Source organism: Mirounga leonina, unplaced genomic scaffold, assembly GCF_011800145.1.
Source record: "Mirounga leonina isolate KUSES-001 unplaced genomic scaffold, KU_Mleo_1.0 Mir_173, whole genome shotgun sequence".
Taxonomy (NCBI): domain Eukaryota; kingdom Metazoa; phylum Chordata; class Mammalia; order Carnivora; family Phocidae; genus Mirounga; species Mirounga leonina.
In genome coordinates this window covers 91,785,283-91,809,404 of record NW_023270447.1, presented here as the reverse complement: position 1 = coordinate 91,809,404, position 24,122 = coordinate 91,785,283, and the positions used below count along the sequence as shown (strand labels likewise).

Sequence of the window (24,122 nt, the reverse complement as noted above, 5' to 3'; positions counted from 1 at the left end):
GCCTGCGTACAAGGCGGGGCCGCGCCTCCGCTTCCCTGGGCCTTCTGGGTAATGGAGTCTCTGGAGGACGGCGCCTGCGCACAAGGCGGGGCCGCGCCTCCGCTTCCCCGGGCCTTCTGGGCAATGGAGTCTCTGGGGGACGGCGCCTGCGCGCAAGGCGGGGCCGCGCCTCCGCTTCCCCGGGCCTTCTGGGCAATGGAATCTCTGGGGGACGGCGCCTGCGCGCAAGGCGGGGCCGCGCCTCCGCTTCCCCGGGCCTCTGGGTAATGGAGTCTCTGGGGGACCGCGCCTGCGCACAAGGCGGGGCCGCGCCTCCGCTTCCCTTGTCCTTCTGGGTAATGGAGTCTCTGGGGGACGGCGCCTGCGCACAAGGCGGGGCGCGCCTCCGCTTCCCCGGGCCTTCTGGGTAATGGAGTCTTTGGGGGACGGCGCCTGCGCACAAGGCGGGGCGCGCCTCCGCTTCCCCGGGCCTTCTGGGTAATGGAGTCTCTGGGGGACGGCGCCTGCGCACAAGGCGGGGCCGCGCCTCCCCTTCCCCGGGCCTTCTGGGTAATGGAGTCTCTGGGGGACGGCGCCTGCGCACAAGGCGGGGCCGCGCCTCCCCTTCCCCGGGCCTCTGGGCAATGGAATCTCTGGGGGACGGCGCCTGCGCACAAGGCGGGGCCGCACCTCCCCTTCCCCGGGCCTTCTGGGTAATGGAGTCTCTGGGGGACGGCGCCTGCGCACAAGGCGGGGCCGCGCCTCCCCTTCCCCGGGCCTCCTGGGTAATGGAGTCTCTGGGGCACGGCGCCTGCGCACAAGGCGGGGCGCGCCTCCGCTTCCCCGGGCCTTCTGGGTAATGGAGTCTCTGGGGCACGGCGCCTGCGCACAAGGCGGGGCCGCGCCTCCGCTTCCCCGGGCCTTCTGGGTAATGGAGTTTCCGGGGCACTCCGCGCGACTTTGGTCCCGCAGCAGAGCCCACAAGGCGCGGGACCCTCGCCGCTCGGCTGATCTCTGCGGCCTGGGCGAGGACCCGCCTGAGCGGTCCGCCAAGCACGTGCCGCCGGCGGGTCGGAGGCCCTGAGGATGTCTGCGGTGCTCCGGAAGCCCAAGACGTTCAGGCTGCGGGCTCTGCACAGCCAGAGGAAGTTTGGGGTGGCGGGGTGGAGCTGCCCGGAGGTGCTGCAGAAGGGGTGCCGCCACTTTCAGGTGCCTGGCGCGGGGCGGGAGTGGGAGTGCCGGGCGCCTGCACGTGCAGCTGCCCGAGGCCAGGGGCCGGGGCCGGGCGCCGCCTCTCACGTCGTCCTCTAGTTGCTGAGCCCCATTCAGCGGGACTTGGTGGAGCGGTTCTGGGACAAGTCGTCCCTCTCCGACCACGAGGATCGCGGCCGCCCTGGCCTGGGATCCTGGGACTCCGGTTCTAGCGCACGTCTGCTAATTTGCTGTGTGCCCCAGGACACAGCCCCGTGGCCTGTCTGGCCTCGGTTTGCCCCCTCTGTAAAATGAAGGACTTGAGCTCAGAGGCCCACGAAGGCCCTTCTAGCGCTGTTGCTCCAGCGATTCCAGTCATCGTCCCTGCTGGATTCTTACGCATTTGTTTTCTTGGCTGGACTTGGACTCGGAGCAGCGTGGGGTGTGGGTGTGGGTGTGGGTGGGTGCAGGTGCGCGCGGACTTGCCCTCAACGTCCATAAAGCTGATCAGAGTCCAGCAAGTGTAGCGGACCAGTGGTACCGCGTGCCGGTGACGCCCTGTCAGCCAGAGGCCGTGAGTCCTTTTCAGTCAGATGTTCCCCTTAATAAGTCATCGCCTAGGATGCAGAGTGCGCCGAGTGGTGTGTCTCCACACCAGTCAGGGGATGTGCGCTCTTGATGGGGATGTGTTTATGCGCTTAGCGGAAGCAGTCCGCCGCCTGTTCTGCAACAGGCTGGGATTTTCAGAGCCCTTCAGGAGCTCCTGTCGAAAAGGTCTGTGCGGTGAATTCTGCAAAGTCGTCCCCGCTGTGTCTACATTTTTACACGACTTGTATGTTAGAACGACCTGCAGGAGGTGTCTGTTTCGACACGTGGGTACTGGAGACCCCAGCCCTGTCTCAGGTGTTCGTCCACCTGTAGAATGTGGACAGCATCCCGCTCTTGACTCTTTAAAACGTTTGTGAGGACCGCAGACGGAAAGGCTCAGGTTACTGGGCCTGCCTGAGACCCAGCACAGGAGCATCCTGCCCTGCCCTCCCTCTCCGCAGCTCCCTGTCACCGGCTCCCGCCTGTGCCTCTACGAGGATGGCACGGAGCTGACCGGAGATTACTTCTGGGGTGTCCCTGACAACTCGGAGCTGCTGCTTCTCACCTCGGGCCAGACCTGGCAAGGCTGTAAGTGGCGGGGACGTGGGAGCTTGGCGGGGAAGCCAGACTGGCTTTGGAGGTGCTGGGGGCCTGCCATGGACACCAGCCTGGGAAGGGGGGAAGGGGAGGGTCTTCCTGCCCGGAACTCCAGAGGGGGAAGCCCCAGCATCAGGGTGAGCTGCCCCTCCTCTTGCCCAGGACCCCAGTGGTCCAGCTGGGTGTTTAAGGTGTCTTTTCTTCTTTTCTAAGTTATTTAAATTTTCTGTTCCTTGTCCTAGTAACTCCCGAGGGCAGAAGGGAGGGGCTGGGGGGGTTGGGGCCTGCACGGGTTTGTGGGCGAGGCAGAGCCAGCGGGAGGGACGCCTTTCCATGTGGCTCCGAGGGTGGCTGGAGCTGTGCTCAGTGTCTGTTCTGTGTTGGTGCTTGCTGGCGTGCTATCGCGTTGGGGGCCTTATCAGAGCAATTATTTCCAGGGGTGGTTCCTTAGGGGTGTCTGTATTTCAGCACCAGCTGGACGACAGGTTCCACACTGCAGCCGTAGGCCAGTGGCAAAGCGCGTGTGCTCTCCTCCTAGGAGGGTTGTGTGGCTCTTATGCAAAGTGGCTTACATTTCAGGAGATGCTTCTGTCGCCCGGGGAAGGAAGTGGGAGCCCGGAGGGTGGAGATAGCCGCCTCTTCGGCCTGAGGTCCAGAAGGACGCCCTAGAGTAGTGTGCGTGTGGCTTTGCCTTGCCGTTGGGACTCTGCTGTCAGCAGTGAGGGGTCACATGTCTAGTGCGTGCTCTGAGGTCGCACGTGCTCTTTCTCTGTGGGGCCTTGTCCTTCTAGAGGAGGCAGCCAGAAAGCAGAGTCACCGTGATGCCACCTGGGATGGCCTCCTGCAGGAGGTGGGGACTGGGCAGGACGGGGTTGTGGTCCTGAGAATCTTTGGCTGTTCCTTCTCCTTCCCATTTCATGATGTAGTTGAGAGCAGACCAGGCTGGGTTGCTGTCCTCCCCGCTCCCACCTACCCCCTCCTTGTCTCCCTCCGTCCCTCCATCTCTCTCTTCTTCCCTCTCTTTCTTCCCTCTCTCCCTCTCTCCCCCTCCCTCTTTCTTTATGTCTCTCTTTCTCTGGCACTTTATCCCCCTCTCTCCACTGAGACCACTAGTCCTTTTACTTGGTAAACTTCTTTTAAAAAAAATTTAAATTGTTTATTTTGAAATAGTGATAGATTCGTAGGAAGTTACAAAGATAGTGAACCCTAAAGGGTGCAGTTGACATAGTCATAGTGCAGCATCCAAACCAGGAGGCTGACCTTGGTGCAGGGCATGTGTTCTGTGTCGTTTTATCACTGCGTGGGCTTGTGTGTGCGCAGTCAAGGTACAGAAGCGTCCCACCCCCACCACAAAGTTCTGCCGCACGCTGCCCCTTTATAACCATGCCTTCCCCTCGCAGCCCCGCTGTCCCTCATCCTTGGCAACCACCGATGTGTTTTCCGTCTCTGTAACGTCATCTCGAGGCCATGAGGGAAATGGACTCGCACAGTGTATGGGCTGTTCTCACTCAGCAGTACGCCCCTGAGAGCCATCTACGTGGTGTGTGTACCGGTAGTCTGTTCCTTTTTGTCACTGAGTGGCATTCCGTGACGTGGCTGTGCCACGGTTTGTTTACCCATTCACCTACTGAGAGACGTTTTGGTTTCCAGTGTGGGGCTGTTACGTATAAAGCCCACACGGCCGGTCAGGTACAGGTTTCTGTGCGGACATAAGTTTGCCTTTCTTTGGAACAAATGTCAGGAGTACAGTTGCTGGGTCGTATCGTAAGTGTGTGTTTAATTTTTAACGACAAGGATGTCCACTCTTGTCACTTCTCTTTAACGTTGTCCTGGCGGTTTTACACGGGGCAGTTAGTCAAGAAGAATAAAGCCATCCAGATTGGAAAGGAAGAAGTAAAACTGTCACTATTCGCAGACACTGTGATCTTGTGTATAGAATATTCTAAGGAATCCACTAAGAAAAAGTCTTAGACTGATCAGTGAGTTCATCAGCACTGCAGGATACAGGATCGATACACAAAACTCAACTTTCTTTCTGTATACTTGCAATGAATAACCTAAAATGAAATTAAGGGAACAGTTATATTTACAGTAGAATCAAAAAGAATGAAACACTTAGGAATACTGTAACAAAAGAAGTGCAAAACTTATAATCTGAAGAGTATAAAATGTTGTTCCAAGAAAATAAGGATTTAAATGCATGGGAAAATACACTGTGTTTATGGGTCAGAAGGTTTAACACTGTTAAGATGTCCATACTCCTCAAATTGATCTGCAGATCATCCCAGTCCCTGTTGGAATTCCAGTTGGTTCCTTGGCAGAAACCGACAAGCTGATTCTAATCCCTGATTCATATGTAATTTCAAGGGACCCAAAATAGCCAAAACAATCTTGAGAAAGAACATAGGGGGAGCATTCACACTTCCTAATTTAAAAACTTACTACAAAGCAACAGTAGTCAAGACATTGGACTAGAAGATAGTCCAGAGATGAACTGATGTGTCTGTGATCAGCTGATGGTGACAAGAGCGCTAAGACCATCCAGTGGGGGAAAGAATAATCTCTTTAATAAGTGGTGCTGGGACAACGGGACATCCACATGCCGAAGAGTGGGCCGGGCCCTCACCTGGCACCATAAACAAAAATCAACTCAAAATGCGGTAAGTGACCTAAACGCAAGAGCTAAAAATCTAAAACCCTCGGAAGAAAACAGGGCAGTCAATCTTCATGACCCTGAATTTGACTGAGGATTCTTATATATGATACCAAAAACGTGAACAACCAGAGAAAAAGGATAGATACATTTGACTTAAGAATGTAAGACTTTTGTGGCAGCATCGAGGTGAACAGACAACCCACAGGATGGACGAAGGAATTCGCGAATCGTGTGTCTGGTAAGGGACTTGTATCCAGAGTTAATAAGGAGCTCTTACAACCCAACAGTGAAAGACAACCCAATTTAAAAATGGGCAGAGGGTCTGAATAGACATTTCTGCAGGGAAGATACTCAGATGGCAAGCAAGATGGAAAGATGATACCATTCGTCATCCGGGAAATGCAAATCACACCCACAGGGAGGCGTCCCCTCACACCCGCTGGGCTAGTTACATGCTGGTGAGCAGCACGTGGAGGAACCGGAACGCTTGCCCATTGCTGGAGGGTGTGAAGTGTGCAGCTGCCGTGGGGACAGGCTGGTGGCCCCCCCATGAGTCAACAGCATCAGCTGCGACCCCGCAGTCCCACGCCTAGTGCACACCCCAGAGAAACGAAAGCACACGTCCACACGAAGACTTGCACATGATTACTTAGAGAAGCTTTATTCATCATGGCCAAAAGGTGGAACCCCGAATAGTGTCCCCTGAGAGACAAACGGGTGAACAAAGTGTGCATTCGCACGGTGGAATATATAACCTTTGCCCATTTTCTCACAAACTAGGAAGCACGGGGTTGTACCTTTCGTGTGGGTGAATTGTGAGGGGTGGGGACCCCATCTCAATCAAGTGGGTTTTTTTTCTTTTTTTTTAAAGATTTTATTTATTTATTTGACAGAGACAGAGATAGCGAGAGCAGGAACACAAGCAGGGGGAGTGGCAGAGGGAGAAGCAGGCTTCCCGCCGAGCAGGGAGCCTGACGCGGGGCTCGATCCCAGGATCCCGGGATCATGACCTGAGCCGAAGGCAGACGCTTAACGACCGAGCCACCCAGGCGCCCCAAGTGGTTTTTTTTCAAACAGAGAAATGGGCTGTGTCCCAGAGTGGCAGCACCCATCCCCTGTCCAGCTTCGGGCGGTGTGGCTGTCTTCTGTCCCTGCCACCCTGATGGGTGTGCAGGGCTGTCTCGGAGTGGCTGCCTTTCCCTGGGCTTGTCGGCCGTCCATCTGTCCTCCCTGGGCAAGTGTCTTTTTGTCCATCTTCTCATTGGAGTTTTTAACTGCTGAGTTTTGGGTTTTTCTCATGATGTGTTCTGGATACAAGTCTTTTGTGAGGTGTGTGGCTTGTGGGCTTTCCTCCTCCTCTGTCGCTTGTCTTTGCGTCCCCGGAACAGGCTCTTTCACGGAGCAGAAGTTTCCCATTTTGGTGAAGCCCACGTTGTCCGTGCTTTCCTTTTGTGCTCGTGCTCTCCAGGCTAAGTCTGGAAACTTCTCACCAAGTCCTTGGCCTGGAAGAATTTCTCCGCAGCCTCCTGCATCAGCGGATTCACGTGATCATGGGATTATTTTTCTTTAGTCCATCAAGGGCGGACGATACTGGTTGATTCTTTTTTTTTTTTTTTTTAAAGATTTTATTTATTTGACAGAGAGAGAGATAGCGAGAGCAGGAACACAAGCAGGGGGAGTGGGAGAGGGAGAAGCAGGCTTCCCACGGAGCAGGGAGCCCGATGCGGGCCTCGATCCAGGACCCTAGGATCATGACCTGAGCTGAAGGCAGACGCTTAACGACTGAGCCACCCAGGCGCCCGATACTGGTTGATTCTTGAGCACCGAACAGCCTCGTCCCTGGAGCGACCCCGCTGGGGCGTGGGGCACCGTTCTTTGTGCACACAGCCATTTATGGCTGAGGCGTCACGAAGGGTCTTGGTAGACTCTGAGTCCGCTGGGTCCTCAGTGCTTGCTCGGCCATGAGCAGGGGTGTGTGCGGAGGCTTCCAGGGGGGCAGCACCGTCGGGGGGAGACCCAGAGGGAGGTCTAGAAGGAAGCCCAAGGATGTGGGAGGTTTCGTTTGGGGACGAGAAGGGCAGCCACTTGCTTGGGTGCTGTCCCCTCCACATCCGACCCCACATCACTTGCGGGGCGGGTACCCGGGCGTGGGCCCAGGGGAACGGCTCGCTGGTGTCTGGGCAAGGCCTGGGGCCCAGGGCATCCCTGAGGTTGGGCAGTTCCAGAAGCGAGGAGGTGCTGGACGTGCGAGAGCCCGTTCTCACGGCCGGCAGCTCTGTGTCTTCCCGCGGTGGCCCTCAAGGACTGCTCGCTTTTCTGTCGGTCCCCCTTCTGGTGGCAGATGTGAGTGACATCAGTCGCCTCCTCAGCGCGTTCCACAAGCCGCACGCGGGCCTCATCCAGGCCGCCCAGCAGCTGCTCTCCGACGAGCAGGCCCCGCTGCGGCAGAAGCTGCTGGCCGACCTCCTGCACACCGTCAGCGAGAACATCGCGGCCGAGACCAGGGCCGAGGACCCGCCGTGGTTCGAAGGTAGCTGGGGGGCTGGGGGTGGGAGGGCTGGCTCAGAGCCGGCCTTGCAGGGGGGGCCGGGCCCCCCGCAGTTCCCGGGCCGGGGCCTTGCCTGGCTCCTCTGCTCTCGCAGCCCTGGGGCTGGCCTTTTTATTTCTGAACTGGGGAAAAGTGGACGTAACATAAAATTTTCCATTTTAACCAGTGTAAGTGCATAGTTTAATGGGGTTGAGCACGTTTGCCTTGGCGTGCAGCCGTCACCGCCATCCGTCTCCAGAACTTTCTCACGTTCCTCAACTGAGACCGTGGCCTGTTAGACACCAGCCCCCACGTCCGCTCCGCGGCCCCTGGAGCCCGCGCTTGCTCACCCGGTCTCTGATCTGACTCCCGTAGGCCCTCACTCGCGATCACACAGGGTGTGTCCCGAGCCTGGCCGGTTTCACTCAGCACCGTGCCCTCGCGGGCCACGTGTGTCGTCCCGTGTGTCACAGCCTCCTTCCTTCTTCAGGCTGACTCACATTCTCCTGCGTGGCTGGACCACGTTTGCTTGTCCGTCACCTGGCCACGGACACGTGGTGCGTCCACCTCGGGGTCGGCCTTTAAGCCGGTCGGAGCAGCTCCGTGGATGAGGGGGCTGGGGGGCAGGAGCAGAGGCCCTCGGTGGCCTCTAGGTGCCCACGTGGGGGGCCCGGGGACCCTCCCCAGGCAGAGAGAACCGGAGCCTGCGAGCAGGACACCGCACGCTTCTCAGGTGAGGCCGGCGGTGCGCCCAGCCTGTGGCCGCGGACGCCACAGGGCCCTTGTCTGTTCCTGGCAGGTTTGGAGTCTCGATTCAGGAGTAAGTCTGGGTACCTGAGGTACAGCTGCGAGAGCCGGATCCGGAGCTACCTGAGAGAGGTCGGAGCGCGGGGCGTGCGGGCAGGGGGGCGGAGGCCGTGGAGCCCGCCCGACTCTGGGTTTTGGGACATCGTGCGCCAGCGTTCAGCCGTGGCCCTTGGTTTCTTCCAGGTGAACTCTTACGCCTCCGTGGTCGGCGTGGAGGCTCAGGAGGAGTATTCCCGCATCGTGGACGTCATGTGCCGGGAGCTCAGGGCGGCGCAGTACAATGGCAGCTACTTCGACAGAGGCGCCGAGGCAGGCGGCCGGCTCTGCACGTCCGAGGGCTGGTTCTGCTGCCAGGTGCGCCGTGGGTCCCGGGGCCACCCAGGCGGCTGCTGAGCCAGCCCTCCCGTGGCTTCCCTCCGGGCGTCGGCGTGAGGGAAGGGTCAGCTCAGCCCGTGGCTCTCCGACTGCAGTGGAATTGGAACCCCCTTCCCCGCCTGACGGTCGATACAAGACGCCCCGCTTCCCGGCCCCAGCTGCTGGTTCAGAAGCCCTTCTGACAGCGTCCCTGGTGGCGCTGCTGGTCTGGGCCCTCGTCTGAGAACCGCTGATGTGGTGGGAGTGCGCGGTTGTCCCGGGAGTGGAGGCCTCCCCTTCGCTCCCCTTGGGAGGAGGGGGATGGGCAGATAAGAGAAGGACAGTGTCACAGCTGCTGAAACGTGGCCCCCCGGGGAAGCTTTCTGGATGGCAGCTCAGATTTCAGGATTTGTGGCCAGATGTGACCTGGCGGGGTCGCAGCGGCCAGAGGCAGCGTTCTGGACCTCCTCCCGGGCACTCGGAGAAATTACAGAGGCACCACTGTCCAACGGGCTACCGACTAGGGTCATGAGTCACGGGGCTTGGAGCTGGTGGCCTTTGCAAGGATGGGCAGGGGCCGTTCTGCTGCCCACGCCTCCTTCCTGGCCTCCTGGGCTCCGGCGAGTACCTGGGCCCCTTTGCATTTCCAGTAAAATCTCCTCCCCCCACTGGTAGCCTGAGGGTACAGACCCTGGAGGCCGGCGCGGCCTCCCTCCCACAGACGGGCTCCCAGTGCTTTTGCCTGGGCAGTTCCTTCCGTGGGTGATGGGCCCTGACCAGCAGAACACTGCTCCTTCCCAACCAACTGCACGTTAGCCTCTGAGTGACCTCACGCGTACTCTCCCCGAGCGTCGCCTGAGCCCAGGTGTTTCACGGAGGAGGAGCAAAGACAAAAGATTTCAGCCTGACATCATCGGGAGGCTTGAGGCCCGAGGCCTGTAAGCAAGTGAGGGCAGTGGGCCTGGAGCTGGGAGGCTGTGCAGGCCCTCGGGGGACAGGCTAGTCCTGGGTGGGGTGAGCCGGGGGCTTCAGGGAGGAGGTGACGCCCTAGAACAGTGCGGTGGGAGTGGACAAGTGACCCCGCAAGGGCACGAGGGTGGGGAAGTGGGGGCAGTGGGCTCTGTTGGGGAGCTGCGAGCCTTGGGGGTGTCTGGAACACAGGATGGTGGATGGGGTCACGGCACGTGGCGTGTGCTCAGCAGACATCTGTGAAAGGAATGACTGAAGGTGCGACATGGCCAGGAACGCTGACCACAGGAAAACCAAAGCCGGGCAGTCCAGACTATTTGACGTCTCTGATGCCCAGCCTCTGCGTTGGGGTTGTGGGGAAATATACCGGGAAGGCACGTGGAGCAGATAGGGAGCAGCCAGCATGTGGGCGCTGGCCGTGGGCCTTCATTCCCACGAGGGCGGGTGATGGCGTGTGCTCGCAGGCACGTGGGGAGGGCTGGACACAGTGGGTCTGTCGGGGTGTGGAGACCCAGGAGGCGCACGGTCGGGAAGCTGGCTTTCCTAACAATAGCAGGAGCTAGCTTGTCCCCATGGCCAATGTGGAGTATCATACTGGGGGTCACGAGGGAAAAGGGCGTACCATCCCAAAAACAGAATTCCTAATAGGCCCAAACAGACTGAATCCCCTACTGGGTGGGACCTTCTTCTCAGCTCATCTAACTTGACATAAGACCAGTGGGTAAGAGCTGGGCTCACTTGGTGGACCTTGTTCTCTTTTGACCTAGGGTCCTTTTGACATGGACACCTGTGCGTCCAAACACTCCATCAATCCCTACGGTAACAGGGAGAGCCGGGTCCTCTTCAGCACGTGGAACCTGGACCACATGTGAGTACGGGTTCCGGGGAGGTCAGGGCTGTTTGTTGTTGAGAGCTAAGTTCGCGGACCCGAAGAGCAGCTGCTGGGGCCTGTCCGTGCCGTGGCATCCGTGGTTGGCCGGCTGCCTTGTGTTTCCTGTGCTGAGCTCGTCCTGAGTGTGTAGGGGAGGTGGGGTGCCGGATGCACGCTCCTAACCTGTGTGATTAGGTGTCCTTCTCCGTGGCAGGCTCTGACAGGAGCCGGTCCAGAGCCCCGTCCACATCCATGCGACCTGGCGCATGCCCCCTCTATCCCGTCCAGCTCCCATCTGTGGGGCCCAGTGGGCGCACTCAGTGGGGTGGGGGTGGGGGGTCTCCTGCCTGAACCAGGATGAGCTCAGAGCGGGAGCTCTGATTCAGTATGTAGGGCATTTCCTACTTTCACCCGAATGAGTGAAGGCCAGCAGGATTGTTTTTCTATGTGTACGAGCTCATTTTAAGAAACGGCAGAAATAAAATTGTGTTATCTTAACGGAGATGCTTTCTTGGGATATAATGACGTCCTTGTCTCTGCTTTATGAAGACAGAGATCTTCCAATGCCCTTCAAGTGGCCATACCGCTTTTGGGGATCAGATGGTACTGAGCGCATACAGGACGTTATGGGGACAGTCGAGGCTGCCGTCCCACCCCTTCTGGATCCATTCCCTTCCGCCCCCAGGAACTGTTCTGAGGTTTGTGCGTTTCCTTCTGATAGGTATCAGGCTCCAGGCCTTTCCCCTGGAGGTCTGAGTTTGAGAACGGACCTAATGGGGTCACACGTGGTGATGCCGCATGGTGCTTCTCCATCCTACGTTATGCTTACGGGGATGAGCTTTGGGACATTTGTGAGCGCTTCACTCTGTGGACATTTGTGAGAATGTCACGGGAACCTGCATTTCCGTACCGGTAGGCGTGTCTGGTCTAAGTTTCCACCGTTTATAGGACAGCCTGGGGTGAGCATGGTCTCTGGTTCTGGGCCATGTAGGTGTGGTCTGTGGGCTGGCAGCTGCATCAGCATCTGGGGCCTGGTCAGGAAGGCAGATTCTCGGGCCCCGCCGGCCATTACCCGGGTGCCGGGAAGGGGGGCGCACCTCCAGGGGACTAGGACTGTCCTGGTGCCTGAGCCGCGGGGTGAGCTCCCCTCTAGGGAGGGCGCAGGGTCTCACCCCTTCTGACGGGCACCGAGCACCCCAAGATGACCCCTGGCTCTCCAGCTCATCGTCTGCTACTTTCCGTGACTCACTGGGGCGTGGGGACATGGATCGAGGGGTCGGTCCCAGCTTTAAAGGGCGGGACAGGCCAGCCTGGAGCGGAGTGCAGACGAGGCAGCAGACGCGGGAGCACTGGTGGCTTCAGTCGTAGTTTCTCTCTGTGAATACGGCACTAACGCCTTCCAGCAGCCCGGCCGGCTTCTCTGCGCGTCTGACCTCCGGCCTCCTTTCTGATTTCAGACGCGTGGCTTCCGTGCGGGTCTGTGGGTGCTCTGTGCTCTTCGTCTTGGAAGACGTCCCTGTAGCCTGGACTCTTGCGTGCTTGTTTGGGGCGTCAGGGGTCCCCCTTCAGAACCTGGAAGGCGGGACAGCGGGGTCTCCGGGCGTCGGCTGCTTTCTGCCTCTTCGGTGGCAGCTCTCGAGCGGCTTTCTCCTGGAACATGGAGCGTGTGTGGGTGCAGATCTCTCCTTCACGTTCTGCCTGGGACTTGTCTTCCTTGTTCTGAGACAACTTCCTCCTGGATTTTGGAAGACTCCTGAGCATTTATTAGTCACGACTTCTCGGCTTCTTCCTGTCCGGCTCTTCTGGAACTCTCCACAGCTGCATGCTGGGCCTTCTCGTCCTGGCTCCCCCGGGCTCCATCGGCTCAGACTCCAGCTCTGCTGCGGTGTTCCTGGCCACATCCGGCCACGTCCGGCCACGGGCTGAGCTGTGGCCCCGCATTCGTACGTCGAAGCCCTGACGGCCAGCGTGACTGTGTCTGGGGATGGGTCCCCAGGGCGGCTGTGGCGAGGGCAGGCCTGACCTGCCGGACTGTCCCGTGAGGAAAGAGGCCGCCTCTCTGAGCCAGGGACTCTCAGCTCGCCCTGGCTGGCCCCCCCAGTCCCCCAGCCCCTGAACTCGGGGAAATTACGTCTGTTGCTTGCGCCCCCAGAGCATGGTGTCTGTGACGCGCCCGGGCCGCCTCGGACGCTTGCCTGTTGTTCATTCACTTGTTCCCTCTGCAGCTGGGGCGCCTCCTGTCTGTCCACCACGTCCGTATTTCCTTCCTGGAAGTGCTTCTGGGTTCTTTGTAAAACAAGCCTTTCCATACCAGTCTGTTTTCATTATATTTTTTATTTATTTTAATTTTATTTTTTTAAAGATTTTATTTTTAAGTAATCTCTACACCCAGCACGGGGGTTGAACTCACAACCCCAAGACCAAGAGTCGCATGCCCTTCTGACCAAGCCAGCCTTTTTCATTATTATTTCTGTTTTAAATCACTTTATTCATTTTAAGCATATTTGTTTTACGGCTGTAAGGAATTGAGCTGTGTCCAAAGAGAGGTGTGGCCTCGGCCCCTGGCCCCTGGGAGGTCACCTTGAAGCCCTTGGAGTGTCCTGCCTGTGAGGGTCCTTGCTCCCCTGCGGGCCGTGGTTCGCTGCGTGGTCTAGCAGTGTGATTGCGGTGGGGGCTGTGGGTCCCGTGGGGGCCGGAGATGAGGCTCCTCATCGGGTGGCCGGCCATGCCCACGTGTCCGAGTCCCGACAAAGACTGGACACCGAGGCCTGGGGAAGCTTCCCTGCCTGGCACCACCCCAGGCGTGTGCTCACCACCGCTGCCGAAGGGGTCTGTGCCCTCCGTAGGGAGAGGGCGGCGGGAGCTCTGCATCTGGAACTTTCCTGGACTCTAACCTGTGAGTCCCTTCCCTTGGCTGATTTTAATTTGCATCCTCTCATGATTATAAGCCACAGCTGTGAGCATAACAGTGTCCAGGGGCGTCTGAGCCTGTTGAGCCAACTCTCAAACCTGTGGGTGGTCTCGGGGAGCCCTGGACTTTACGGTTGGCGTCGGAAGAGGTCTCAGGGAGCCCTCCCTAGCTCTCGGCGGTCTGCCTCAGAGGCTGTAGCCGGGTCTTTCTCGGGGGTCCTTGCCCGTTGCTGTGTGCTCCTGGTGACGTTGCTGGGTCTGGATTCCGAGTTCATCCTCAGCAGGATGGTTTTCTGTGGACGTCCTGTGTGTGCTGGCTTGTCCTTCCCCACAGAGTGGTTTTGCATTTGTTTCCGCCGGACACCCAGGGCTTTCAGTGGCTCTGAAACAACTGAGTATTAATTTCTTGCTTGGCTCCCACATGTGTGGCGGCGTGAGGTCGGACTGTGTGTCTGTGAACAGTGAGCTGAGGGTCCTGGCTTCCTGGGTGACTGTGGAAGTGGTCATGCTGTTGGTGCTCTCCGAATCATACCTCCCGCTCCCTGCACCGTGTGGGTTCCCGACGCCTCCCGTCACTGAATAAGGCTTGGCCACGTGGCTCCAGCAGACCGGATACCAGCGGAGGCCTGATACGTGCTTGCACGCTGGGGCCTGTTCTCTGGGTGCTGCCATTCCCAGGGAGGGGCCTGACCTGGCTCCCTGGGGAGAAAGCCCGGCCCCCAGTCAGCCCTCTGGCCAGCCCAGCCACAGGAGTGGGTCAGGGTCAGCAGGAGCCCTGCCACACTGACCCCCACAGGCCTCTGTTCTGGGGCTGGGTATGCAGCAGAAGGTAGCTGACGGGGTGGCTTTTTCTCCCTCCCCAGAGCCCGGGGCTCCCTGCCACTTCCCTTCCCACACTAACAGCTGCAGTGGGGTCTCCGTCCCACCTCCCCGGCTCTCCCCTTGGGCCCCTTTCTGGACCACAGCCCTAGTGGGCTGCAGGAGGGTGGCTCACCCCTGCGGATCAAGCATGGATGTCTCTGTTTCTGGCAGGGGGGCCCCCCTTCTTTCTTGTGATCTCAAGTATGTACTTCTTTTCCCTTTTATTCAGCGTTTCTGTGCCGTGGGGACACGAGTCTGTGTGCTTTGGTCCTCCAGCTGTGGTACTTCTGATTCCTTCTTGTCGGTCCGCAAGCTTCCGTCCCCATTAGTACACGGGCTTTGAATGGTTTGTTTATAAGTGAAACAGGCTTACACAAAGCAGTGTGGACGCACACAAGCATGAGGCTAGGGTTGGAAAGACAGACGTCAGCCCTCACCACGACACTCTCCAGGGAGGACGAGGGGGAAGGCTTTATTTCTGGGGTTCTGCTGAGGAGGGACTGAGGACGCCGGGCCCCACCCCTTTCCTTCTGCGTACTTCCCAGGACTTAAAGAAGTGCACGACCCCAGCCGTTCTACGGGAGACAAGCCAAGTTGCTTGGACCAGGCCGGGCCGGCGGGCGTGGCCGCGTGCGGTGATGCCCCCGAGAAGGACTGTCCCCCAGTCTTCCTCCTGCCGACAGCAAGATGAGGGGTCCCGGACACGCGGCTCCTTCGGGTGTTTCCAAGTGTGGCTCCTTTTGAAACGTGCACCACTGTGCTCGTGTCTTTTCCTGTGGGCCCCCACGTCGGTTCGTGGTTCAGCTGCAGTGGCCGAGCGGAGGCCGTATGGAGTGCCCTGTGCTGTCGCACTAGGTGTCCTGGCAGGTGCGCGGGACGGCGAGGGTGCACGCTGACTGCTCTCCCTTCCTTTGCAGAATAGAAAAGAAGCGCACGGTGGTCCCTGCGCTGGCTGAGGCCGTTACAGAGCGAGACGGCAGAGAAGTGGCCTGGGAGTATTTCTACAGCCTGCTCTTCACCTCCGAGAACCTGAAGTTGGTCCACATCGCCTGCCACAAGAAAACCACCCACAAGCTCAGCTGTGACCCCCACAGGATCTACAAACCGCAGACGAAGCCGAAGAGGCGGCGGCCGGCCCGCAAGTGCCAGTGACGGGCCGCACGCGCCTCCTCCCCTGGGTGTGCGGGATTCCAGTGGCTGTTACCGATGGCTCCTGGAAACACTGCAGAGGTCCTCATTACATTTCCGAATTGGCCTTTGCACCTCTGAGAGCCCAAGCGCCAGGGGACCAGTTCGGTGCGCGGCCGGGACGCATGTGGGTCTGCGGGGACAAGGCCCTGTCCTCAGCTCAGGGGCCCCTCCTGCCCCGAAGGTCCCGCTGCTGTGCGCACGCAGGGTGGGGCCTCCCACTGACATGGCGTCGGGCCAGACGTGGCGGCGCTGGCTGGAGGGACAAGTAGTCTGTGTCAGCTCCCGGCTGGGTCTCCACTCCCACGGCAAATGCAGAGCTCTGTCCTCTGGGCTTTTCTGATTGCAGCCCATCTGGGGTAAAATGTTCGTATTCCATAAAGCACGTGCAAGGACATGCGCTACCGGTTATGATGGCGGAGAGCGGGAGACCCTCCACATGTGTGTCCGTAGGGGAAGGGCTCTCTGTGGTCTTGTGCTGAACCACAGGAAATTGCTGTTCTCGTAAATCAGCAATGGTCAGGTGTCACGATTCAGTCCTACCCATCGACATTATGCGAAGCTGTGTAGCAGCTTTGTGCTTCTGTACGGAAACGGGGGGCTGTGCGTCAGGTGCAGAAGGTGGTCAGTGGCTTCACCACGCCGAGTGTGCCCTGCTGCTTTTATAACTGTGTGTGTGTGTCGCACGTGCGTGTTCGTGCACGCGGGACAGTCTGCGAGGAAACGTGCCGTCTGGACAACAATAACCCTGGGGCCGCGGTGGGGGTGCACTGGATCATAAAGGGCTAATTTTCCAAATCATGTATTTCATAAAACTTGAAGTTTTTGAAATAAGCACTTATTTCATAATCTTTTAAAATTTACTTTTTTAAAGTCCTACAGATCGTAGTTGAATTTTTACTTTTGTATAATCGTGAAAACCAATAAAGATTTTTCAGAAGTAGACGTGTCCAAAGTTTGCTGGGAATGATAAAAATAAGGACAAAAACAAAGGGTCAGTGATTTTTAAAAAATGATGCAAATCATTCCATTTTCTTCACTGAAATAGAGATGTCTTAGGATGAGCCAGTCCTGCACGTGGGACCTTAGCACGTGGTGTTCACCTGGCCCCACAGGGAAGCGCACCAGTGGGGGGGGTCGGGACGTGGGCCCGATACTGAGTCTGCTGAGCTGTCCTGTGGACCCTCCTCCAGCCCAGCAGCGGGGCAGGGGCCGCCCGCCCGGCTGGGCCTCAGAGATCTGATCTGCTAGGACTTCTGCTGCCTCCCCCACTGCCCTCCGCTCCTGAGCGGGCTCCTGCTCACCTTTCTGACGGGCACTTACATCCCCTCGGGATGCAGGACGCGGAAATCCAGTCTGACTCGAGCAAGAGCTGCGAGGCTCTCCTGGTTGCGATGCGGTTGAGTTTACTTGTTTCGGGGCCCTCGGCCTGGGTGCTGGGTGACTGTTACAGACGGGAGGGGGTCACCAGGCAGTTATGTCCCCCTCAGACTCCCAGGTTAGAGTTGGTAGCACAACCTCTTTGCAAAATAGGGGTTTGCAGTCTGTTTTCAACAAAGGAAGGGAGGGAAAATCTAGGAGCTGGGAGTGTAGGGTCTGGTGATCTGCGGGTGCAGAACTGCCGTGACATCTGGGCATGAGGTCCCTTGTACTGGCAGGCCCTCCACTTGCCGCAGGCTCTTTGCTCGGCAAGGCTGCAGAGGGAGGACCTCTAGACCCCCGTCCTGCAGCTTACGGGAGGGGGCGGCCGGCAGTCAGCCTCTGATGGCAGCCAGGATGGGGAGCTTGGGCAGGGAAGCCAGAGGGAGCCGGCCGTGCAGAGTCGGGGCGGGGAGTGGGGGGGTCAGTGCCGAAGGAGGCCAGTGAGGGGTGTGAACAAGGCCGGGGCTGATGAGGAGAGGCGGGGGGTGGGGGTGGGTTTCAGTGCCAGGTGTGCACTCCGAGCCTGTGTGACTGATCCCAGTAAGGCCCGGGGGAGCTTCCCGGGTGGCTGGAGAATGAGGCCCGCGTCTGTGCCGCCCCCGGGAGACACCGCGGGAGGCCGTTCCTCTGGCACTTGGCCCCGTGTGTGCTTTCCCCGTGACAAACGGGACCGTGAGTATCGTGGCTTCTCCTGAGTCCTCGGAGTTGTAGGAGCGGGTCTGAGGGTCCCCTGCACAACGGACGCTGAAGACGGCGCGGCAGGACGGCTCTCCTAGTTCCTACACCGCTCACCCAACCACGGGCCCGTCGTTGTGTGAAGACCCACGTTAGAGTGTTTCTAGAAATTCACACTGTAACAGGGCCTGGAGCCGGCATTCATTTTAAACACTGGCAGACGACCGAGGCAGGATAGATCACCGAGCACTCACAACTCAAGTGGGTGAGAGTTGACAGCTCTTTTAATAGGCTTCCTGAAACTTCATTTTGTCCCCAGGGCTGAGCCTGCTTCCTTCCATATGGCCGACGTCACGCCGCACGGGCCTCAGGGTGACATTTCTGTTGTGCTGCCTGCAGCACGTGAGCTCCGCCGATCGGTGCCAACTCCGCAGGGGACACCTGCTAACGTCCCCCCTCACCTGGGAGTAACCAGCAGACTTACACAACTGTACCATCTTCCCAACCCCAGATATTCTGCGTGGCGTGAGCAGGGGTTGGTCCCCTAGGAGCACGCAGTTTTCACTTTGCGTTTTGGTGGGAATGTGGCCGCACATCTCCTGCGGGTGTGCTCGCTTCAGGCATATGCTTCTCCCAGAAGCCAGTACGTGGGGCACAGAGACCCCTGGAATCTGAGGCAGCCTGGTCACCGCGAACCCAGGTGCTGTGATTACTAGTTATTTCTACAGTAACCTCTAGTAGTTCGTTGTTTTCCCTGGCTGCCATCAAAATCCCTTTAGGAGCAGTAATTTCAACTGATTAAACAGAGTAGTTTGTTGATCAATAAACCACCAAATTATCCAGAGTAGGCAGAGGTCACAGCTGCTAATGGGAAGATGATCACATCGGAAGTGGAGGGGCTGTGGGGGAAGATCTCTCGCGTGGGCGTTTGAAGGACCTTCGCTACTTGCGTGAACCAAACGATCTTTCCTGTAAGGTACCCTCCGTGCCTCACGGGACATTTTCATAGGGTTAAATCTAGCTGCTGTTATAACTAAGCCAGAAATGTCTGTTAACGGCGGGGGGTCCCTTCCAAGACCCCCAGTGGATGCCTGAAAGCGCGGCTGGTCCCGAACCCTCTAGGTGCTAACTCTTCTCCTGAACACACACCTGTGATCGAGTGTAAGTGTGACTGAGGCACAGGAAGGAACTAAGAGTCACACAGAACAATCACAATGCACTGCCGTGAGGTTAGATGACCATGGCCTCCCGCTCTCCCTGGCCTGCACTCACCCTTCTCCCCGGGAGGATGTGACATGATGATTGCCTACGTGCGGAGATGGAGGTGAGCGACGTGGGCAGGCGACACAGCGCTGGGCTACGACGCGTCACAGGGAGGACATCTGCCTCCGACTCGCGGTTGAGCGTGGGTGACTAAAACTGCGGACAAGGGTTGGGGGCGGGGCACAACCACAGCTCAAGAAGGGGCTGTTCCTCCTCATGAGCGGATGTTCAATCCCGTCTTCCTGACTGCAGGCAGCGTCTCTCTTTGTGTTGGCCATGCGGGAGCCAGGCTCCCTCCTGGTGTTCCCTCACCCCAACCTCCGTAGCTCGCTATACCACGAGGAGCACACAGCCTCGTCACCACACGGGGCGAGGACTGCGCGGGGCACCGCTGCTGTCTCAGGAACCCCACACCCTACACAAGGGGGTGCCGCGTCCCTTCTGGTGCGCAGCCTCAGCTCTCCACTCTGGGGTGGCACTCACGGGTGTCACCTCCCCCCTGGTGACCCAGCCTTACACACAGAACACAGGTAAGGATTCGTTTTCTCCACTTGGTCCGCAACATTTTTGAAAGAAATAGAGTTTTAGGAACATAGAGATTTCTTTAAAAATATTTTCAAAATATATTTTCTTTCTTTCTCATATGTATTTTGCAAAATTTTCAAGGTAAACATTAGCTTCATATACAGAAATAAAGGAGAGTTCTTTAAGAACTGGCATTGACTCAATCACAAGAATGATCAGATTTCGATAATGGAAAATAAACTCGTGTTATCAAAACTAAAGGGCTTAAGTGAGGAGTTTTCTTCCGAAAGGTCTCTCCCACTGAACCCCACGCCCCTCGGGGGACTCAAACCGTCGTCACAGACTCACAGACACACAGACGCAAGAAAATGCACGTGTATGGAGCAGCGGCTGCGCAGACTCAGAGATGGTTCTGGGCGCGAGTGTCAAGCTCCAGGGGCTTGGTGCTGTGCACGAGGACCTTCCCGGGTCTGTCTCAACGTCTGGTTCAGAGTACATTTTCTTGGGAGATAAACTTGATATAAATCTCGTCACTTGCTAAACTGTCAAACTATTAACGGTATTAAATATGCAAGGAGATCACCATGTACTTTATTCTCTACATTTCTGCACCGTCATCATCATCTTCATCATCTTTGGCTCTGAAATGCATTTTCCTGAATTCTCGCCTGCTCATCGAAGGACAAGACGAAGACGCTGGTGGAAGGTCCTTGGAGGAAGAAAACACATTTCAGGCACGGCCAGCGCACCGCACCGGTCAGCCCTCGAGGTGAGGGCTCGCTCCCCCAGCTGACTTGAGGGAAGAGGATGCCCAGCAAGCATGGGGCGGCTGCGTCCTGCCCACAGCTGAGGGGGAGGCCCAGAGTCACACACCAGCCCGCACCCCGAGGGCCGAGCGAGGAAGCAGAGACCTCCCAGCAGAAGCTGGTGCCCTGGCAGGACCCTCTGCTCAGGACAAGGGGGTGCTGCTCCCAGGTAGCCGCTGTGTCTCCTCCTCGCGGGCATGTGAGTCTGTCCTGAGGCAGCGCCACACACATGCCCTGAGTGGGGAGCGCTGCCCAAGTGTGCGGCCTGCGTGGGGGCGTCCGTCTTACCTGCATGAGCTCCACGTTCCCGAAGAACCGGCCCACCGGCATCGGCTGGTTGCTGTCCTCATCCAGAAAGACGCTGTCATCTGTCTGCAGCGGGGGCCTCGGGGCCTGCTCCCCCTGCAGCGCTGAGCTGCCCCGCGCCACGCGGCTACCATGAGGCCCCTCCCCTGTAAGAGCCCCGGGGGCGGGCAGGCACAGGCCGTCTTCAGTCTCTGCCGGGCCAGCGTCGCCCACAGCTGTGCAGGGCCCGAGGGGGGGCCCCGCGGCCTCCGGCTGAGCGGGAGCACCAGCTCCCTTCCCTGCAGGTGGCACGTGGTCTTCAGCAAACCCCAGAGGCTCATTGTTACGAGGGCTCTCGGGTGGTATTTTGGGCAAAGCAGCACTATCGCTCTTGGGGACGAGTTTCTGTAATTCTGCTTTCACCAGATGACCTTTGTCATACTTGAACTTCTTGGAAGTTCGCCTGTCGGCGGCTTTGTGTGACGAGGTCTGTCAAGAGGAAAGTGTAAGGGGAAACCAGACACGTCTAGGATTAGGGGGCAGACAGCAAATTCAGAACGTCTCAGTCCCAGAGGCCAGTACTCCTTCTCACGCCTTAGACAATACAGGTCTCCTTCCACACTTGTACGGTAGGGTGATTAGGTCACTGCCTCCAAAGGCTGGGAGGGATCTAGACACACAGCGCCGCCGCTCCCACCCCTGCCAGCTCCCCCAGGGGCGTTGTAGTTGCTGAGGGAACTTCAGAAGCGGGTATTGACAGATTATAAAATGCCAACAAAACATCCCGTTTCCACGCATCTCTGCTAGAACATAGGCTGCACGAAGGCAGGATCTGTTTTACGGCACAGAGCAGGGGCTCAGCAATTATTTGTTAAAGGGACTTCACGGTTTCTGGAGCAGCGCACGGAAGTGAACCTGTTAGCTGCTGGTGTCAAACCAAGTCCCAACCAGACCTGTGAGCGCGGCCTGAGGGAGCTCAGCCTTCCAGCAGCCTTGGGCACTAGGGCTGCTTGGCAACTGTACAGCAGACGTGGGCAGACCTTCCTCTCAAAGACTTTAGGGGTGAAGGGGCGGGGCCCCGTGCCAACCGACCTCACGCGGGAGGCGGCATTACAAGATTGACTAGGAGGGCGCCTGGGTGGCTCAGTCGGTTAAGCGGCTGCCTTCGGCTCAGGTCATGATCCCAGGGTCCTGGGATCGAGTCCCGCATCGGGCTCCCTGCTCAGTAGGGAGCCTGCTTCTCCCTCTCCCTCTGCCTGCCTCTCTGCCTACTTGTACTCTCTCTATCAAATAAATAAATAAAAATCTTAAAAAAAAAAAAAAGAGTGACTAGGAAAGGTGCGTGTGGAGACGGAGGAGAGACACGCATGCCCGCCGCGGGGTGAGCACAGCTCTCTCCGAAAGCGATCGCAGCACCGTGGTCTTCTCCCTGGGGTGTAAGCAACACAACTCTTTCCCGATACACCTCAGGGCCAACATTTTGTACAAAAATGGACCCAGCGGGCAAGTCCCGGCGTCTCTGCGGTAACAAGGCTCACCTGACATACCGTCCTGGCAGACGTGGCGGTGCCGGCTTCCCGAGCAGAGGCCAACCTGGCTGAGCAACGGCGGGCTCGGAGGCGCGCTGAGGACCGCACTGCACCTGTGAGCTAGACCAGGACCACAGTGTCAGAAAGTGCGCTTAGGACACGTGAGCGTGGACACAGGGACTTCCGACCTGAAGACGACGCCGGAGAGTCCCTCCTACCGGTCTCCATCATCTTTCCGGAAAAACACCTGTGGCCTTGTGCAAATTCAAACAAAACTGTTTTGGGTAAAAGATGCAGATCTACTCTTTCCTACAGTCTTGGAAGCTTGGGGCGGTTTGTCTCCTTTACCTTACACATTTTTAGGAACCTCCATCTGGGAGTTAGTAGATATCAAGTAAACTTCAAATGTGTTTAGAAGCAGCACATACCCTTTCTCAGAACGTTTTCTAACTTTTACATGGTGTCCAAGTTCTTGATAAAAGGTGACATGAAAAACAAAAGCCACCCCCACACCCCACCCTTCCTCAAATTATACGGGGAAACAGTCCTGATTCTATTGGTGTAAAGCAGTTAACTTCTGGCTAATCTTATCAAAGGTCTGTGTCCATTTTACTCCGAATGCAAGTTAGTCTTCTAATGACAAGGAAGGAATGAACTGGAACAGTAAAAAACTTATAACCCATGGTGCATCTGGCAAAACGAAGTCTGCATTGGTGCAGCCCTTCCTGCTCACTACACTACAGACTTGATTTGAATTTCACCAGTTTTTCCCCTAATTCCTTTTTCCGTTCTGGAGTAGATACCAAATGCACTTAGAAAACGATACATTTAAAGCTCAGCTTGAAACCTGACAATAAAAGTGGGTCACACAGAGTAGTGAGCGAGGATGGGTGGGCATGCAGGTGGGAGGCTGAAGGCTCTCATCACAGCAGGCCCCAGAACTGGGGGCCCCAGGGCTGGGTGAAGGGCAGCATGTCAACAGAAGAGGAAAGCAGTCAAGAAGGAGACGAGCTAGCTTAGAAATCTCTACAGTGGTTTCTCACCCATCCCCGCCTGCAGCCCTAGAGGTTTCCAGAGGCCCTGAGAGGTGGCGGCTCACCCAGGCTGTGAGATACCAGGAGCGTTCCCGGAGAGGATTCAAAATGCAAGGCAAAGGAAAGGCAGTGGCCTGTGGAAGGACAGGGTACCCTCCCAGCTGTGCACACACTGGGGACAAGGAGCTCTGGACAAGGTAAAGGGCCTGCCGGGTGGGTGCACTGGGTCTGGGCCCACGTTGTGCTGAGAGCGGGGCTTGCTGAAGCCTGGCAGCGGTGGGGTCATAGCCACACACAGGGAGCAGAGCCTGAAGAGGTTCCAGAATGCCCCTCCTCCCTGCCCTGCACCAGCACACCTCCGGAAACCCTCTCCCCTCCTGGAGGGAATGGCCACGTTTGTCCCAGGCCACCAACTGTCTTCTCTTCTCTGTTACAAGTCCTCCTCCCAACACTTTCCCGTGTGACTGTGCTTGGCTGGGGGCGGGGGGGGGAACGGACGGACGGACTGGACAACTGGCCCCGAGGACAGCTGCTGCTATCACCGAGTATCACTGAGTACTCATGCAGCAGGCGCTGTGCTTGGTGCTTAAACAGCTTCCCGAGGAGCAGCCTCCCCCCTTTAAGACGAGGATGGCTCTGGCGAGGAGCCTGTTTGAGGTCAGCCAAGTGATGTGTGGCCTACAAGTCCTCCTTGCCCTGCGTCATCTCGCACGGCTCTCCCACATACGAGCTCCAAGAGCTGCCTGCATGGAAGCTGCTTGGCTGCTCCGAGGGGGCTGAGCAGGGGGGGCAGCTGTCCTGGGTCTTCTCCAAGGCAGTGTGCTTCTAGATGCCTTCTGTCTTTATCTCTGAGGCAGGGACTGTAGTCTCGGGGTGCACCTGGCTTCCCGGGTGGGAGTGTTCATCTCCGACTTTCCAGACCCCTGAAGACGCAAACTTGGGGTGTCTAGGCCGACACTCAGGAGCTGAGCTTGTTCTGGGTCCCACCTGTCACCCACTCGGGAGCTGTAGGCCAATCTGGCGGTATGCCGGCTTTAGTTCAATCACGGTGGAACCCACTCCAAGGTGCCTGCTCCCACACATCA

General features: G+C 57.9%; 2 protein-coding genes across 11 annotated transcripts; one reads left to right on the top strand and one right to left on the bottom strand.

The window, feature by feature from the left end:
- Positions 1 to 826: 826 nt before the first annotated feature.
- Positions 827 to 16,450, top strand: DFFB (DNA fragmentation factor subunit beta). 10 transcript variants are annotated; one of them, XM_035019944.1, is made up of 8 exons: positions 827 to 1,188; positions 2,220 to 2,361; positions 4,340 to 4,372; positions 7,326 to 7,541; positions 8,338 to 8,417; positions 8,529 to 8,699; positions 10,436 to 10,536; positions 15,228 to 16,450. In XM_035019944.1, the coding sequence occupies exons 1-8, from the start codon at positions 1,066 to 1,068 to the stop codon at positions 15,460 to 15,462; spliced, it is 1,101 nt and encodes a 366-aa protein (XP_034875835.1). In that variant the 5' UTR covers positions 827 to 1,065; the 3' UTR covers positions 15,463 to 16,450. The 10 variants fall into 10 exon arrangements, 6 of the variants coding, with proteins under 6 accessions (XP_034875835.1, XP_034875831.1, XP_034875833.1 ...); XM_035019940.1 differs by lacking the exons at positions 4,340 to 4,372; positions 15,228 to 16,450 and adding exons at positions 11,093 to 11,237; positions 11,997 to 12,852 and having other exon boundaries at positions 830 to 1,188; positions 2,220 to 2,346; positions 7,353 to 7,541; XM_035019942.1 differs by lacking the exon at positions 4,340 to 4,372 and having other exon boundaries at positions 833 to 1,188; positions 2,220 to 2,346; positions 7,353 to 7,541; positions 15,228 to 16,449.
- A 3,007-nt stretch (positions 16,451 to 19,457) lies between these two features.
- Positions 19,458 to 22,123, bottom strand: CUNH1orf174 (chromosome unknown C1orf174 homolog; the record flags this gene model as incomplete). Its single annotated transcript, XM_035019938.1, is given in 3 exon segments — positions 19,458 to 20,092; positions 20,478 to 20,963; positions 22,013 to 22,123. Coding segments are annotated over 3 exon segments (708 nt in total), but the record flags the coding sequence as incomplete, so codon positions are not given.
- Between the last annotated feature and the right edge of the window lie 1,999 nt (positions 22,124 to 24,122).